At 38.4% G+C, this 18,366-nt stretch overlaps 1 protein-coding gene across 1 annotated transcript in view; it reads right to left on the minus strand.

Annotated features, from left to right (window-relative positions):
- RGS22 (regulator of G protein signaling 22) overlaps window positions 1-15,930 on the minus strand; it is a 78,007-nt gene extending 62,077 nt beyond the window's left edge. The window contains exons 1-8 of the mRNA XM_089518383.1: window positions 15,922-15,930; window positions 15,350-15,412; window positions 12,441-12,680; window positions 9,164-9,249; window positions 6,882-7,047; window positions 4,183-4,327; window positions 3,211-3,288; window positions 442-1,081 (exon numbers count right to left, since the gene is read on the minus strand). Coding sequence (XP_089374509.1) covers window positions 442-1,081; window positions 3,211-3,288; window positions 4,183-4,327; window positions 6,882-7,047; window positions 9,164-9,249; window positions 12,441-12,680; window positions 15,350-15,412; window positions 15,922-15,930 — 1,427 coding nt within the window. The remainder of the gene's footprint in view (window positions 1-441; window positions 1,082-3,210; window positions 3,289-4,182; window positions 4,328-6,881; window positions 7,048-9,163; window positions 9,250-12,440; window positions 12,681-15,349; window positions 15,413-15,921) is intronic.
- Window positions 15,931-18,366: the final 2,436 nt, after the last annotated feature.

Below are 18,366 nucleotides of genomic sequence, written 5' to 3' on the forward strand. Positions count from 1 at the left end.
TGGTGACTAGGCTTGGGAAAAGGATGGAATTGTTTGTCCAGCATTGTCCAGTTTCCTGCTGTCCAGATGTGTTGGAGTAATGATCTTCTGGAAGACACAAAATTGGGAAACACTGCTGATCCTTTCCTATCTTTTACCCCCATCTTTCTTCCCTGTCTCATGTGATGGGTCTTTGCTACCAATATAATATTATAATGATACTTTAGAAAGTATTAGCAAAAGGTTTACTGTACATTTCCTTCCCTTTATTTCCTGAAGCAGCCTTGTTATTGCATGACAGTTGTAATTATTCTTTAAGATGTTGAATACTATCCAAATCATAAGGAAAAACTTGATAAATAAGCATAATCTAACCTGTAAATAATTGCTTAACCAATCCAGCATCCTTAAATTAAATCAAATTAAAAACAACCACTCATTTATAAATATTAAAAACAATACCTTTTCTGCCTCTTAGGATCTCTCAGGGCCTTCAGTCTTTCTATGTCTACCCAAAGCCACCAGTACCTTTCACCCAAAGTCCCTTTGATGAACCCCTTGAACCTTTCAAACTCATGCCTGTTACCAATATCGTAAGTCTTGTGGCTTATACACCAGGCAGCCCTGGTTTCAGTGTTATCTTTTTCAGATTTTGTACTAATTTCACTCTCTCTTTCCACTGTATCATCCTCAAGGAGGGGAGTGTGTTCTAATAGAGGCTCCATGAAAGAATCACTGTCTTCTATTTCATATACAAGTACTCTTGACACTCTATTGAAGTTGACATCAGTTGGGTTGAGTTTAAGAGGCATTCCAGTTATCACAGCAACAGAGTTCTTTAGTATATACTGAATGTAGGCTAATGTAAACTCATCCACAGTCCGAAAACATGCAACTTCTTGGTATCGAGCAAGGTCATCACACATTTGTTCCTGAGGAGCAGAATCCCAGTTCTGTTCTACATATGCTCTTAACATGGTGTGTGAAGGAGTATCAGGAACTGATACAGAATGACCCTCATCTATGCTTCGCCTGGCTCTTGCCTGTTGAAGAAGGGGAATACCTGTTGGGCTTTGCTTCTTCTTAAGCTTGGATTCCAGTTCTGCATTAAAACCAGATAACATGAGTTCCCAAATGTCCCTCCAAATACACACAAGAACATCCTCTTAAATCACACAAAAAATGGCCCTCTATTTTGTCGTATAACCTGGCACTTGCCAGAAGACAACAGAATTCTCATTAACGGCTGGTGGCTTCCCCAACCTGCTGGATTTGTGTCACATCTCTACTTGTCCAAGATGCATTTTCAGCTCAGATGCATTTCCTTTTGGAAGTTGTTTGAAGAGGTTGCAATGAGGTTTCTTCTTTACAATTCTAATACTGTATACAGTATTAGGGTCAGGATATTAGCATACAGAAATGATGGTGCTTTGAAAATAGATATGCAGTGCCTCTTCATATGCTTCTTTGCTCACTTTCTGCTCATCTTGTATGAGCAGAAACTATCTAATATATCAGGGGTTGGGAAATGGATGATGGAATGAATTCTCACTTCACTATAATTATCACCATCTTATGGGTAAGATAACTTCAGAGAATGTGATCATGATTCTAATTTAGTCATGAAGAAGGGGATTGTTTTGGATTGCAACTCCCATAATTCTCCAGGCAGTAGAGCCTTTAGCAGCCTCCCCCACTACCATCTCCTTTTCTATGTGTTTTGGGTCTTTTTAGATTGTAACCCTGCAAACAGGGAACTGTTAAATTAACCATAGTAAAGCAGTATGTACAGTGATGCTGCTATATAAATAAATAAATGATGGTGGTGGTGTTGCTTGGGAATTCAAGAAGTTGCAGTCCAAAAATAATGTTTCCAAGCTCTTTGTTGCTATGTGCCTTCAAGTAGTTTCCAATTTACAGCAACTCTAAGGCAAACCTGTCATGGGGTTTTCTTGTTAAGATTTGTTTAGAGGAGTTTTGCCATTGCTTTCTCCTGAAGCTGAGAGCATGTGGCTTCCCCAAGCCACCCAGTGGGTTTCATGGTCAAGCAGGCCTGACAAATTAGTAGCTGGACTTTTTTCCAGTCAGTACCTCAGGCAAGATGCTGTTTCCATCACATCACCTTTCCTACACAGAAAAGGGGAAGGGTGAACAAACACAGAGACATTCAGATGGCATATTGGGATTCAGCTAATTCGTATCAACTTGAGGCACTGACTGAGCTTCAGTCTCTTTGCTTTCCCTCATAGGGAAGATAAAGGAGGGGTGAAGCCAGGTGCTCTCAGCCATCACTTCACCCTCAATTTCCCAGTGTAGAGAAGGCATGGGAGGAATGAAGGCAAGACTGTTCAACCAGCACCGCTGTGATGGTGCTTCACTCCTCCTCTTTGCCTTTCCAGCACAGAGACGAAAAATGTGGAGGAAAGCCAAACGAACAAAACTGGAAGTTTGGGAACCAGTTGCGTCCCAAGATCATCTGGCTCTCCCAATCCCCATTTGATTATTGGCCCTCCACATTTGCAGCTTTGACTTTTGCAGCTTTGGTTATTTGTGGTTTTGATTAATATGTTCTATCTAGAAACCTCTAGGTCCTCCAGCACAACTCTGCCAGAAGTTGACCATAGAGTTGTGCTGGAGAACCTAGACATTCCTAGAGAAAACACCTCTGTAGGCAATTCTAGGTTCTCCAGCATGATTCTATGATCAACCTCTAGCAGATGTTAACCACAGAATTGCACTAGAAGACCTAGAGATTCCTAAAGAGGTGTTCTGTCAGGTAAAAATAATAGTGTTTTTTTATTTGTGGTTTTTCCACATTCACAGGGGTCCTTCACCCCTAACCCCAGCGAATGTGGAGGGACCACTGTATTTTGCTCTTCCCCATTTTATCCATGCATGGAAGTTGAGGGAAGAATGGAGTCAACTGCCCAGCTGTGGAGATCCCTGCCTCCTACTTCAGCTCCCACTTTTAGCACAGGGAATAAGGCTTCTAAATAGGGGAAGAGAAAATGGAGATCCTTGAGGGCTAAACTGGGTGAAGGCTGGGAGTTCTTTATAACTATCCCATTAAAAAAGTCTCCAGTGTACAGCAAGAAATGATACTGCACAAAGCTTCCCCTCAGACTTAATCCCAACAGTAAAGTGAACTCCTTTTTTAAAACCCTTCCTACTTTAGTGCTTTCACTTTACTGGGATTTAAATAAGTGCTCAGTACTATAAATGCCCCCTTACCTGCATGACCACTGCTGTAAACTGTTGCATTGAGAAGTATAGAGGAAGCTGTAGGCAACATTTCTTTAGTTCTGAAATCTAAAGTAAATTAAAAATAAACACCAAAATCAATAGAAGATTATTCTCATAAATATTACTATCTACACTGCTATCTTCACTCAGTTTTCACATAATATAAACAACTGTTTGTCAAGCTGTGAGTTGGGATGGACCCCCAAGTGTCCCTGGTTGGCTTTCCACCATGTGGGCTATTTCCACCAAATGTGATTTGCAGCTTCTTTGGGCAACATGCAGCCTATTTAAGACCCTTCCCCCAACCCGTCCCTCTATATCAGGACTGTAGAAAGTGCAGCCTTTCAGATACTGTTGGATTGCAGTGCAGCCTTTCAGATACTGTTGGACTGCAGCTCCCAGCATTCCTCACTGTTTTTTTTTAATTCCAAAATTTTTATTACACTGTGTATAATACATATTATACAATCATGTTTCATATTATAATTTTTGCTACACCCCCCACCCAAATAAGAAAACAGCACAGAGAAACTTACAATCCAATCAAATTCCTCACTGTTGACTAAGTTGGCTTGGGCAGATACAAAGTGCAGCCCAACATCTGGAGGGCCACACTTTGCCCATCCCTACTATACGTCATGCACAAATTTAATCCAGATGCACACTGCTTACGCACAGACATACACACTCACTCTGTCTCTGTCTCTCTCTATATATATATATATAAATATATACACACACACACATACGTGTGTGTGTGTGTGTATAATGAGAAGGGAAAATCTAGTATAAACATGTTGATTCAAATGTAATACTTGTGAATTTTTAGTTGCAGGGGGGAGCAAAGCTTAAAAAAGTTACTCTTTGGAACATGTCAGCTGGGGGATCCTAGAAGTTGAAATCCCCCAAAGTACCCAAGTTCTGGCCTGGAGTCAGCACATGGCATGGTGGACACATTACCTATATTTGAAGAAGACATCTTTGAAGGCTCAAAAGAAAAACGAACGTGGGAAGATGACACGGGGCGAGTAATAGAATCCGTAGTGATCATGTGCTCTCTTTGCTTGGCTAGAGTAAACCAATCCTTTGTCTGGGTGACAGTAGCCTATTAAATAAAATATTAAGTGGTGTAGGTTTCTTACAGTTTAAGCCTCTGGTCATGCTTGACTTCCTTGAGCACTAATCCTAAGGGAGCTTTGTACAGCTATAAAGCCTCAATTTAATACGAACACAATAATACATACAGTGGGCTCTTGATATCTGCTGGGGTTTGGTTACCAGGGTCACTTGTGGATACCTAAATCAGTGGATGCTCAAGTCACATTAAATACAGTGGAATAGGGGGAAAGTGCCCCTTATATAAAATGGCAAAATCAAGGTTTGCCATTTGGAATTTATATCTTTTTAAAAATATTTTCAAGCCATGGATGCTTGAATCTATGAATAAAGAATCCGTGGGTACAGAGAGCTAACTATAAATGTATCAGGTGTATGTTCTTATCATATCAAGCCATTATACTGTCATAGCAGTGACTTGGTCCTGGTTTTGTCTCAGCCTTATTGTATGACACTGTGGTTCTCCTAAAGCTATTGTGCTGTACAGTAGCTGAGAATGTGATTTTTAATGCTGAAAATAATCCAGGAATGACCTCCTTTCCTGCTAGTTTAAGTAGCTACTTCTCATTCAATTACATTTATGACAGCGATCAATTAGTAGATGAGATCTGGGTGTGGTCAGGTTGTCCCTCCCTTGGGGATTCCCAAGGAAACCTTCAGCAAAGATACCTCAGATTACTTCTGATGTTTGGGCAGGGAGGACAAAACTTCTAAAGAGAACAGCTGTGTTTTCTGTAGTCTAAGCTCTCAAAACCCTTTGTTCTAAAAAAAATAATTTAAATGGTTTGCTGTTATAGTGCAATAATGCTGTGATCATGACCTGTTAATCATTTCAAATGCTATTCAGATGCCTTTACTGTGTGTGGGTATTTTCCAGAGATTTGTCTATTGGTTTCCTGTAGTACCACATACCATAGTGTTACTTTTTTAAAATTATTTTAATTTTTTAAAGGTAATAGTGTAATACAGTGGGCCCTCGGTATCTGCTTGGGTTTGATTCCAGAAGCTCTTGTGAACACCAAAATCTGTGGGGGCTGAAGTCTCTTTATATACAATGATGTAATAAATCCCTTATATAAGCCAGAAAAATCAAAAATTGCTTTTTGAATTTGTGTGTGTGTGTGTGAATATTTTTGAACCGTGATTGGTTGGATCTGTGGGTGCAGAATCTATGAAATATGGACAGCAGACTGTAACACTATGATGTTATGCTATAATAACATTATTACAACTTAATGAGTACAAACGAAGTGTTTTTTTTAACTGAACAACCAGAAGCACTGACTAAAATGATAAACACTTTTGTTTTTCACAGAACAAAGTTATCAGAAATGGCACGGGGTGGTGTGGTCCATTTCTCTTCCTGTGCCACCTCTCACAATAAGTGATTTGGGCAGTGATTGCTATGTTGTAATGATTAAAAAAAAAAGGTAAAAGTTTTCCCTTTTAACAATATTATCTAGTCGTCTCTGACTGTAGAAGCTGGTGTTCATCTCCATTACTAAGCCAAGGGAGCCAGCATTGTCAAAGACACTGTTACTTTCCTACTAAAGTGGTATCTATTTATGTATTTGCACTTTTTACATGCTTTCTAACTACTAGGTTGGCAGAAGCTAGAACTAGTGACAGGAGCTCACTCCATCACGCAGTGCTTGGGTCTCAAACCACCAATCTGCTCACCTTGCAATCGTAAGAGTTAGTGTCTTGACCACTAAGACACCATTTTGTAATAGTATTGTGCTGTAATAGTGTTCCTATGGTTATTTTTTAAAAAAAATATTGAAGCAAACCAAGCACAAAACAAAGGCAGGGCAAATGAGGTGATGATAACAGCAATAGAGCAGATGAAAAAACTGTATAAACCACACTAAGTTACTGCACAAATGTGGCAAGAGTGTGAAACACAGCATCAACAATTAGCTGTCATTGCATGTACAGCCGAAGTGATTTTTGAATGGTATGACATGGCAAAACAGCATGGTGTGATAAGGACCAATTAGCTAAACACTAACTGGTCCTTTTCCCTAGACTTACTTGTTCAAATAAGATGATTTTTGAAGAGTGACAGCATAGGTTAACTCTTACCTCCCCAGATAGCATTCTTCTGCATAGCAAATAATCTTAGAAAGATATATTCATTTGTGCAAATGGGATGTTTTTTCTAAGCTGCATTTCTATGCAGAGTTGAGAAGGGGAGTCACATGAACAGGCTTTATAAATTGTTTACAGTGAAGGAAACCTTGAAATAATTTTCAGTTTCAGGGAATTCTTGCACAAGAATTATTACATCTACAACTAAAAAAATTAATGATAATTATGATTTTTCCCATTATGATTTCTTGCAGAATCTCTAGAGTTCATAAAATCTTAGTGTTTCAGGGAAACTTGGTTGAAAAACCCTGCATGAGAATAAAATTAGGAGAGGGTGTTATATAGGAGCTTTATTTGAGGGATTAAAGGGATAAAAATGTAATATTAAAATTGGCCTCCATACTTCATGGCTCTATGGGGTTCCACACATTAAATTGCTTAGTTTATTTTACCTGGCCAAGAGAGACATAGAACTTTTTCATAATCACGTCATCTTCATCTTCTTCAAAGGCTTCTGGGGGTGGTGGCATTTTTGTGAACCAAGGGTAATACTTTTTATCTATAACAAAATTGACACCTGTTCTGCTCCACTCTACCTGTGATATAAGTTTAGCTAACCTACAGAGAAATGACAGATAGTATGGTCACAAAGTTATCTATCTACCTACAACATTAAAACCAGCAAACTTTTGACTGTTACTTTTTATACAGAAACCAAAATCTTAAAGGCATTATTATAAAACTGCTGTTCTCATCCTCATTCTAGCTTGAAATGTATAGTCCACTTTTTCTATCCAACAGAGAAAAGCTCAGAGCAATTTAACAAAAGAACAATAATTGAAAACAATTAAGACCATTAAAAATATCAATATACCAACACTAGAAATACTTTAAAAAAACTGAAACAATGAGACCTAACATAAAACCACATGGAGCAGCCGTCCTTGTGTTTATTTATTTATTTTAACAACAACATTCAAATACAATTAAAACAAAACACAATTAAAACCACATCAGTAGCAACTGTAAAGCAAATATAACTTCCCCTCATCTAACATTTCCTTTCCCTCTAATTTTCTAGACAAATTTGGATCTGGTCATTCTAACAGGCTTGAGAGAAAGGCTATAATTTTTTCAGCGTACCAAAGGTGGTAAATAGGGACACTGGTGCCTGTAACATATGCACACATTTAATTCATGTTATTGATCATTTTCATACATGAAGGTTCAATTGATTTTGCCTTTAAATCTTTCTAGTTATTCTTAGAATGCAGATGCAAAGAAGGCCGGTATTGAATCTGTGGTCATTGAGGCAGTGAGTCCAGTCTGGCTTCTGATTCTCTGGCCACAGCTCCAAGCCAAACAGGAGCTCTGACACTGCTGGACCTTAGTTCAGCAACAACAGAAGCCCTGTTCAACTTGGAGCAATTGCAGGAGAAAAGGCAAAAAAAAATCCAGAATGAATTCATAAATAAATATATAAGAGCTGCAGAATTATGGAGGGAATGGGGAGTGGAGGTTGACAGTGGACCTCCAAGGTCCCAGTGGGGATGAGTGCAGTTCTCAGCTTTTGGAAGCTGCTCACCATTGTCTATCAACTCTCTTGAACACATTTCCTGCCCTCAGAATACTAGCTTTGACTAGGATTGATGTATACATTTAACTAGTATTAATATTAATTCTCAACCAAGATTTTAAACTGTGGTTTGTAATTTAAATTCATCACTTCATGTGTCCTCTAAGTAGTGTTAAACTGGTTCAGATTGGTACAACCCCCACCCTACATCCTACTGATTAATCCCAAGTAGAGTAGGCTCACTGAATTAACTGTTGAATGGTGAATCTCCATGTAAGTAAATCCCATTGATTCAGTGGGTTTACTCATTATACTCATAGGTGTGGTTAACAATAGGATTCAGCCATCAGGGTGAGGGAAGAGGGCTGATCCAAAACATTTTCTTGCCTGAGGGAAAAGGAATAAGATGGTACGTGCACATATGCACACCGTTCCACATACAGAAGCTGGCCATACTGGTAGATCAATCTCATTTCATTTCAACATTGCTACTGCACCTAAGAGCAGCCAACTAACTTAGGGAACATAGAACAGTTTGCAAAGCCCATAGAACTTTGTCTTCCAGCAGGGGAGGATGGCTAGGGACTCTGAAGAAATATCCAGGAAGTGTGTGGCTGCTGCTATCATCACACAAACCTCAGTATCAACTCCTTGAGACAGCTGCCTCACTACCTAATGGTAGGAATAGCACTTGTAAAGAGTCCGGCTAACACATAATTAAAGAGGCTGGGAAAGAAAGTACATGACTGAGTGACACCTCTCAAACATAAATAAAGCTTTGCAACCACTATCTCTTCAACACCCTTTAGATGTCACAAAATGGATTTTAAAGAAAGTCATATAGATGTATATGCAGGCCAGATTAAGCAAAATGAGCTACTATGGAGACACTGTGGGAAAGATCATTTGATTAAACACATATATACAAGTAAAATTTGGCAATTATTAAATATGGGCCATAAAGTAAAGGCAATAAATTATTATTGCCTATGAAAATTACAGAATGAGAGGCTATAAAATAGCATCACTTTCATTGTTATTATTCACAGATCATTAAATTATGTAATCTAAGACAAAAAGCATCTGAGAATTATTATTGTTTTTAACAAGAGAAGCTTGCAGTTTTAAAACTTGTATGCTAGTTAGAAGGTGCCGTACCTGTATTCAAAGTAACAATCACTCTCTAAAAATGCAGGCAATCTTTCCTTTTTAATCCATGTAATGGCCTGTTCTCGATCCAGACACTAACAAAAGAAAATCTTCGTAAATTTTCGTTCAGTTCAGGTTTTGCTTCTCATAGGAGTTTATCAGACAAGGGGAATTGGAAGTATAATCCGATGGCAATCTGAACGCAATCACGTTATTGCGTGATAAACTACCACACACAAATTTGGGCTATGGCATGCTATTTTCGGGCAATGAGAAGCCAGTTCAAATGCAATGCGTATTCATGTAATTGCGCGAAACTAGCGACTTTAAGTGAATGAGTTCTGGTCCCCTTTTCTTTTCATTCAAATTTAAGAGAAATTCCTCCCGTTTGATAAACTCCATTCAGTTAACACAGAAATTGGCTGACCGTATAAACCAGTGATTTGCAAACAGTGCTCCTAGGAACTGTGGTGTTAACTGAAAGCTTATTATGGGTTCTACAACAAAAATCCATAACAGTGCTGGAACTGTGACACTGTCCAATTTTTAATGTATCTTTCAACGAAGGTCCCCATCATTAACAAATTTGCTGTAACAGTGCCCAAGAAAGTGCCATTTTTCTTTTGAAACAACATGCATGCTTCTTGCAGCATGTCCTTCTGGAAACTCAAGACAACTTGTAAACAGGTGCTCAGAGAGCACATACCTTATTTAAAGAGGTGCTTTCTGTTGCAGCAGATTGAATGGCTGTAGCAACAGGTGTTGGGGATATAATCTCTTGTTAGGTGGAGGGGCAGTGTGGGACTTCACTGCCTGGAACTTGCTCATCCCTGCCGGGCATCAATATTTCTCAGCCTTGGTTTGCAACTCCAAACATTCCCAGACAGCACAGGCAGTGAGAGAAAATGGGAATTGCAGAGCAACAATATCTGAAGACCGAAGAGCAATATGGCCAACCTATGATCGACTAAGATGAATGAAATTAACTAGCAATCTTTTAAGGCCTCTACAGTGCTTCTCAACCTTTTCTGTCTTTGTAGTTCCAGGCTGACATGAGAAAAAGTCATTTTCTCCTCCTTCAATGGGTCATTATAGACAGCTGGTGTGCTCCATACAACTAAAAGTTAGAATACTTTTATTGATTATATAACCACAGGAAAGCATTGGGTGTGTTTTAAAACTCTGTATATAATAATCCATTATTAGGCCAACCAAGGCTAGAAGACATATTTTGCATGTAGAAGGTCTTTGGCATTTCTTGCTTGGTATCCTGGAAAGCTGCTACCTGTCAGTGTCAACAATATTAGACTAGACTGACCATGATCTGACATGATATAAGGCAGTTTCTTATTTTCAACATTTTGTGGGAACAGTAGCTGCAAATCAAATAAATAAATAAGGAAACTGACATTAGACAACAGTCAGGAAACCTAATAAGTACAGTATGACCAGGGTTGTGCTGCATGAACTGAAGGTATGCCCTAAAACACAGAATCTTTTGTAACATGGTGAGATTTCATGGCATACTTGCAGAGGTTTCAAAACTACTGATACAAGTGGCTTCATGATATAAGTGGCCAAGTTGACCAGGGAAGATGAAATCCAAAAGAGCATTTTTTCTGAGGTCTAACACTGGGCTAATTGCACTGCATGACTGCATGACATTTCAATTAATCATCCAGAACCTTTTATAAAAAACAGTGTGAACTGAGATCACAACTTGGCAGTGGCATGTCAGAGGCTATACATGAACAGTCACCAAATCTGTCAGAATTTTGATTTGTCAGAATCCATTATGAATGGCAAGGAATGGCTGCCAAAGCGAACCATGAAATCCAAGAAGTACTGCTACTTGGCAACCTCCCATTGTTTCTATAGGGTTATGTGGGAACTTTGTTCCCTGGTGCCTATGAACATCTGCAGTAGATGGGAAAACTTCACTTAAAACAATGCCTCAGCATAAAGAATGCTGGTGTTGGCTACAGAATGTATAATACATTTTGCAGAGGCAGAGGCAGAGGATAGTTGCTCTTGTCCAGCTAAAATGTGCCCCCTATGGCTTACTGATAATAGTTTCTGGAAAGACTGAAGACTGCTTCTTTATTTTGGCCATTTTTTTTCAGGATGGAAGAAAATCAATTTGCAATTATTTATGCTGAATTGAAAGAAACTTCAGCTTTTTGTCTGCAATTTGGATGAGAAAAGAAGATATGCCAAAGCCACATTTATCATCTGAAAGAAAACAGCCTCCAAAAATGAAGTTCTAAGTTTCATAAAACCACGTTTCTATGTATGTTTACTACATTCATGGAGACTATTTTCATTAGTGTGGTTGGGATTCCAGTTTCTCTAGAATAGATGATCATGGATGATAATGATAGAATTATAAAAACTACCATTCTAATAAAGTTTAAGCGCTGTTCATACAACAAATTTATATGAAGGATTGAAGGGAGGAAGGGAAAGAGACCATGTCCTTTAGTAACATACATTTATGCATGGTCTAAACAGAATCTATGAACATATATAACTACAGTATATATTTATAGACAATGTATCCTACTACACACAATATACACATATGTACACTGGCATCCTGTTAGTTAGTCCCAAATCTCCATTGGTAGACCCACTGAATCAGTTCTTGACTAATAAGTCAACATGTAGTTCATTCAATGGCTCTTGTCTAGTGGGGACTAACAATAGCATTTAGGCCATAGTCATACACAATACATAGAAAAATTACTTTTTTTTTACAACAGCTCCCAGAATTCCTCCAGCTAATGACCATGCTGGCTTGGGAATTCTACTGTAGAACAAAAAGTAAATTTTCCAAGTTCTGAATATGTAGGTATATTCCAGGAAAAAAACAGGCAAGGTGCGGAGTGAGTCTAATAGGAATAAACCTTACTTTCCACATACTTGTTCCATATAAACCTTTTCTGTGAGTAGATATTAGTTGTACGGAGTGATTTAATATGAGTCTGATCCAATTACATTTGTTTTAATATGAATTATAAAACAAACAACATTCTCTGTTTCTAAATGGTACACAAACAAGTCAGAGCAGGTACCATCCTACTGAGATTTTCTCTGTTGTGTGGGACATGGAAGAGTGTCTCTTCTAATATGGCACTAGCCATTCACAGTTTTTGTAAGTATAGTACTAAACACAGAACCCTACTTAATGAAGCAAGATATCTGAACTGCTGGTGAGGAATAATAATAATAATAATAATAATAATAATAATAATAATAATAATAATAATATAAAAGATATTCTTACCATTGCTGCATAATTTAGGTCAATATTTAAGTGTGGTGGGGGTGGTGCCAGTGGTTGACGACTGAGGTCTTTAGAAACAGGACTTTCTGATTTTGTTGGTCTTGTAACATCGTAAATGGGATTCCGAGGTTTCTGTTCATACAACAACTTTTTCAGCTGATTTTCTATCTGTTCTGGGGCATCACTAGCCACTTCAAAAATTCCAAAATCAGCATTATATTTAATTGTCTCTGCAAAGGCCTAAAATGACAATATTTTAATATTAAAAAAGAATATCTGGCACAGCACAGATAATAATAATAATAGGCTGCAGTATAACCACCATATAGTTTATGAATTGATTGATATGGAGCCCTGGTGGTGCAGTAGTTAAATGCCTGTACTGCAGCCACTCACTCAAAACCACAAGGTTGCGAGTTCAAGACCAGCAAAAGGGCTCAAGCTTGACTCAGGCTTGCATCCTTCCAAGGTCGCTAAAATGAGTAGCCAGATTGTTGGGGGCACTTAGCTCACAGTTGTAAATCGCTTAGACACTGCTTAGGCGGTATGAAGCAGTATATAAATGAAGCTTGTCAGAATTCTACTTGCACTGAGACTCAGCATTTTGAAGCATTTAACTCTTCTTATTGTTAAAAAAAAGTCCCTAGAGCTTTGTTTTTCTAACTTTCTGTGTCTGTGGGCCTCATGAACTGATTATATGGCCAACCCCAAACAGTCATAGTAATCACTTGTAAGGAGCTCTTGGTGACACAGTAGTTAAATGCTGGCATGGCAGCCACAAGGTTGTGAGTTTGATCCTAGGGCTCCAAGGTTGACTCAGCCTTCCATCCCTTTGTAAGTCAGTAAAATGAATACCCAGCTTTTTGGAGGCAACCGGTTTACAAACTGTAAACTGCTTAGAGAATGCTGAGTTCACTATGAACCGGTATAGAAGTATAAATGCTATAGCTAAGTGGTACCAGTATTTTTTCTCCTACCATGTCATCATTTTCATCCTGAAATCACTGCATCTGCTCAGCAATCATCAACAGCAGCCTTCCTTCCACTTGTCAGAGAATACTAATGAGGCAGCAACCCTTGCTTTGAGAAATATTGAATCTCAACCTTTTACATGCTTAATGTGAATTAAGAAATGCAAAAGTAACTCTGCTCCTTTCCTAGCTTATATATACTATTCACTAAGGAAACATACACCTCACTCCTAGCCTGGGACCATAAATGTTCCAGATCCTTCCTTCCAAACTAATATTCTTACATTTTATGCATATATCATTTTGACCTTTTGTGACTTCAACTCTGCCTCCCTTCCCATAAAAAAAATCCTAACCATGCAGCCTTAGCAATGTATGAATGCACATTTTAATTCAAAATTTCATATATATATTGTTGATTTGAAGAGGAATTTATGTACTTCATTTGCATGTTCACATAAGCTAGCAAGGATTCAACACTTTGGAATGAGACACATATTTTAAAAAAGAATATGTGTCTCATTCCAAAGTGTTGAATCTTTGCTAGCTTATGTGAACATGCAAATGAAGTACATAAATTCCAAAATCTGGAACTATTTGAATAGACATGAGATAATTTTTGTCGCATGATATTTACATAGAAAACTAACCAAGGATAACATTAATTAATCACTCATATCTATTTTTAATTCAGCCTCTAGCAATGGAGCCCTAGGACCCATTTTCCAACATGCATTCCAATTAACTAAATTGAAAACATCTGGCTTCTTTAATGTAGTAAAACATATGCCAATAACAATGTTTTAAATATAAATCGTATTGTCATTTTGGATGCTTTACCACCAATCATTTACAAGGTATACACAGGAATGGAATAAAAGAACCAATTGCCTTCACCAGTGTACTTAGCACCAAACTGCTAAGTTAATCAAAGACACATGCCTTTATCCAATAATTGGCTTCACATTTCTGAACTGAGCCCCACACATGCAAAGGGGTTGTGGGCAGAGCTTGTATTATAACATGCAGAATTCCCCAGCTACCAAGGCCAATAGGATAGCTCTCTTGTAGTGGGGTACACCTTTTAAGTTGTTCCTATTGTTAAACGACAGGAGAGGGTTTCAGATATTCTTGTGACATGTTGTAAGTCATCCAGAGATCTACCCATATTCACCCACATCTGGGCATCCAGTGGTTGCATCCACAAAGCCTGCCAATTTGTAGGTTTACTTTAGTGAAAGATGTCCAATTCCACTATCAACGTATGCTACAAGTAGTCTTTTCTTCTCTAGCACATGCTTCCCAGGGTCAATTGACATTGGGTTATGCACAGCTCTTTCATAACCTCTTGCCTATATACTAATGCTTATACCTGGGCCCTGTTTCTAGGCAACAGCTGCATAAGCATAACAAAGATAAAAAGCCAAAGTGTAATGGTGTTTTAACAGGGGCGCCACATTCTTACTGAATAACTTCTGTGATGAGCTGCAGCAGAGTAAAACTGGAAATATAAAATGTTCACATTAACCATATTAATGTTGGGGAGAGAAAAGTCTCCTGAGAAAATCAAATTATGATGAGGTCAGGATTTCTCAACAGCCACTTTCCATTTCAGTGCTTTGACATGCCTTGTAGCATTGTTCTCTCAACCTAGAAATCCACACTGGGGGTTCCGGCATGAGATAATTCTTACACAGTCAAATTTCTTTCAGTACACTGTTTTTCAGGAGACTTCCATGGGCAACTGCATATGCTCAAGATCTAGAAATGCAACTCAGAATCTGCAATGACATGGAGGCGATGGGATAGGGTGGGCAACAAACCTATTTGACCCATACAAAGAATGCAGATGTGATGTTGTTCTCCTACAATCTTATGGTTCCTTTATCTAGGTATTCACAGTAAGTATTTGATGAAGCATTTAGATTACATACTTACTGGGAGACTCAAGAATTCATTAAAGAAGTCTACAAGTATGTCATCAGTAACTAAAAAATCTTCCTGTGAGGAGAGAAAAAGAAAAAAACCATGTTAAGAGATGGAATACAAATGGGTTGCTTCTAACAAGGAATGATTATTTGCAGTGTGCCTGAATCAGCAATCTTTCCTTTCCCTCAAATATATATACCACACTGCCATGGGCTAGTCTACATGTAAGTGTACCATGCAGATTGGTGTGCATTTTTGCACATTTGCATTGACGGTTAATTTTCTTCACTCTCCTGCACAACTTTGCATCTATTTGCATGTATTCACACTCCCTCTACTGAAAATGCACACCCATCCAAATGCATCTGACACAGATGGACAGCCACACGTGTGATAAAGCACATTTCTGTGGATTTCAGTGGATACTAAGGTAAAAACCACAAAGCCTTTTCCCACAGGGTTTAAGGAGTTTTTCGGGAGTGTGCAAAAAGCCTGAATTCCTTCTAATGGTTGGGTCACTTTCTATGCTACTGGAATGAGAAGTATTTTAAATATGTAGACTAAGCCCATATAGATCATACTATGAGCATATTACCACAATACTATAATCATATCACCTCATATATCTTTTAACCCTATATTTTACTATATACATCTATACATATTACAAAGTTGAGGGTTGTTTAGCTTAACTTAAAATTCATTTTGACACAAGGGATCCACTTCAAAAATTTAGAAAATGGCCTAAAATTTAAATGAAAATAAAACCTTTCAAATTGCCCTAACAAAGCATTTAATGCTCCTCCAAAGTATGAGAAAAAGTAATAAGTAAAGACTCTGGAGATCAGGGTTTGAATCCCCACTTGATCATGGAAACCCACTGTTAAACTTGGGTAAGTCACATTCTCTCTGTTAAGGAAAAAGCAACATGGGATATACAGTGTAAGAAATAAAACATGTATGTGAGAGTCAGGATGACTCAGCAAAAGCAATTAGGAGCCACACAGGTGTAAAAGGTAATGTAATTAGCAAGTCCTAAATGCCAAGGACAGAAATGCAAAGTGGATAATTGAACACACCTGAGAATTGTTAAAGTGGACAAGGTGAAATGATGAAATCATTAATTGTGGGATGAACCAAGAGAACCAATGAAAATGGATATACACACCCACTGGGTGGAAACTGACAAGAGTGGGTGGTGTTTTCCAATGACTATAATAATGGCTATGAATCCCAATGTATTGTGTGGGTAGTAGTATTGGAGGAGTATTGTTGTGTTGGATAGTTTTGGAGCTGTATATAGTAGAATAAAGTAGATCTTTTATATAAGACTACTGAGTTGTCTGGTGTCTTGGGTGAAGATACAAGAGCCAGCTGGATCCTGAAGAAGTGTGAAGACTTCTGTGGAAGCAAGAGTGAGAAGGCTTGGAGAGTTTGTCAGGGTCTTCAGCCTATTCTCTGTAAGTCTGCTGCTTTAGAGCAGAGCTTTAACCACTGGCCAAAACTGGTCAGCGCCGGTGCGTAACAAGGTGGTGAGTTCGAGCCAGAGGTGAAGAGCTACAACTCCCATCATCCCTGACACTCTCAGCCTCAGAGAAAGGCCAGTCTTTCCAAGAAACCACTATGATAGGTTCACTTTAGGATTGCCATAAATTGGAAACAACTTGAAGGTACACAGCAACAAGAATAAAACATAGCTAGTTACACAAAAGTTATGTTATCTGTCATTACAGAACTGTGAAAATAATACCATTTTGCCTTTGTCATTTTCAAAAGTGGCATGATACAGGTAATGTCCTTATTTTTAACACACTCTTTCCAAAATCTGTGACCTAAATGGCCTCAGAGACTTCCCATAAACTCAACTGAATCTTTCAAGCCTATTTTGGGGACCCACCTCATGCTCAAGGGCTGAAGCCTATCCATGTGATCTGCTGTGGAGTGCAATTGTGGAGCCATCAGACCTTTCTTCAAACACAAAAATGGAACCAATGGCTTATTTATGTTTTGCTTGGCTGTGCAAATACTGTAGCAGCTACATTGGGTGAGATTTTCATCCCAGAAACTGGTAAATGGGAAAAGGTTAAATTCCCCTAGTGCAATGGTCCTGACAGGAATCACCTGTTGTTATCATTCTTTAAAAAGCAAGAAATCTGGCTCATGTAATTTCTGTATTATGCTTTATCTGACACTATAAAAATTAAGATGGCAGTGCTGAAGGAAGACAAAACAAAGGTTGAAACATATGATGAATGAGAGATCAATCTACAGAAAATCACATAAGTGAGTACAGGCATAAGAAGGGTTCCACATAGTCAACAAGTTTAGTCTTATATCAAGGTTGTACAGCTTCCCACACACTCAATATCCATTTGTTCAGCGTTCATGACACATGCTCAGACATGGATGCATTTCAGCCAGCAGTGAAAGGAGTGTGGAACCAGCTTCCTTTGATGACATGGTGTACATTCACATGTTGAAAGTTATCTTTTTACTCTGCATTCAATCAGCAACAGCTTAAAACACTGTTAGTAAACGATGTTAATCTCTCAGCACATTTGTGTTTAAACCTGGAAGGTCGGAAGTTGCTTTGGAGCAGGGATGGGTAACATTTCAGATGTCTTTGGACTGCAGCTTCCAGTCCCTCACCATTGGCTTTGTTGGCTTGTGTTAGTGTTCGATGAAATTCAACAATATCTGGAAGGCTACATCTCTCCACCCCTGGTTTACAATTTAAGGGGTGCTAGAAAATCATGAGTTTGAAAGGAGGTTGATTCAAACAAGCTGAAGCAAGCTGGGGTTTTTTTGGGGGGAGGGGCTATCAAGAGAGAAATATAAACTATAATTTGATGCATTCTATCTGGTTATAACAGCAAGATTGTGGTATGTCCAGACTTGGAAAACTGATTATCTTCCAACAGAAGAAGACTGTACTGCTAAAGGACTATTAAAAGACTACTGAAGTCTTTGAATTGACTGAGATGAACAAACTGGTGACGATAAAAGAAAAACTGTTGGATAACTAT

This window comes from Sceloporus occidentalis, unplaced genomic scaffold (assembly GCF_023333645.1).
Source record: "Sceloporus occidentalis isolate IW3139 unplaced genomic scaffold, rSceOcc1.0.p SCAF_3, whole genome shotgun sequence".
Classification (NCBI taxonomy): Eukaryota; Metazoa; Chordata; class Lepidosauria; order Squamata; family Phrynosomatidae; genus Sceloporus; species Sceloporus occidentalis.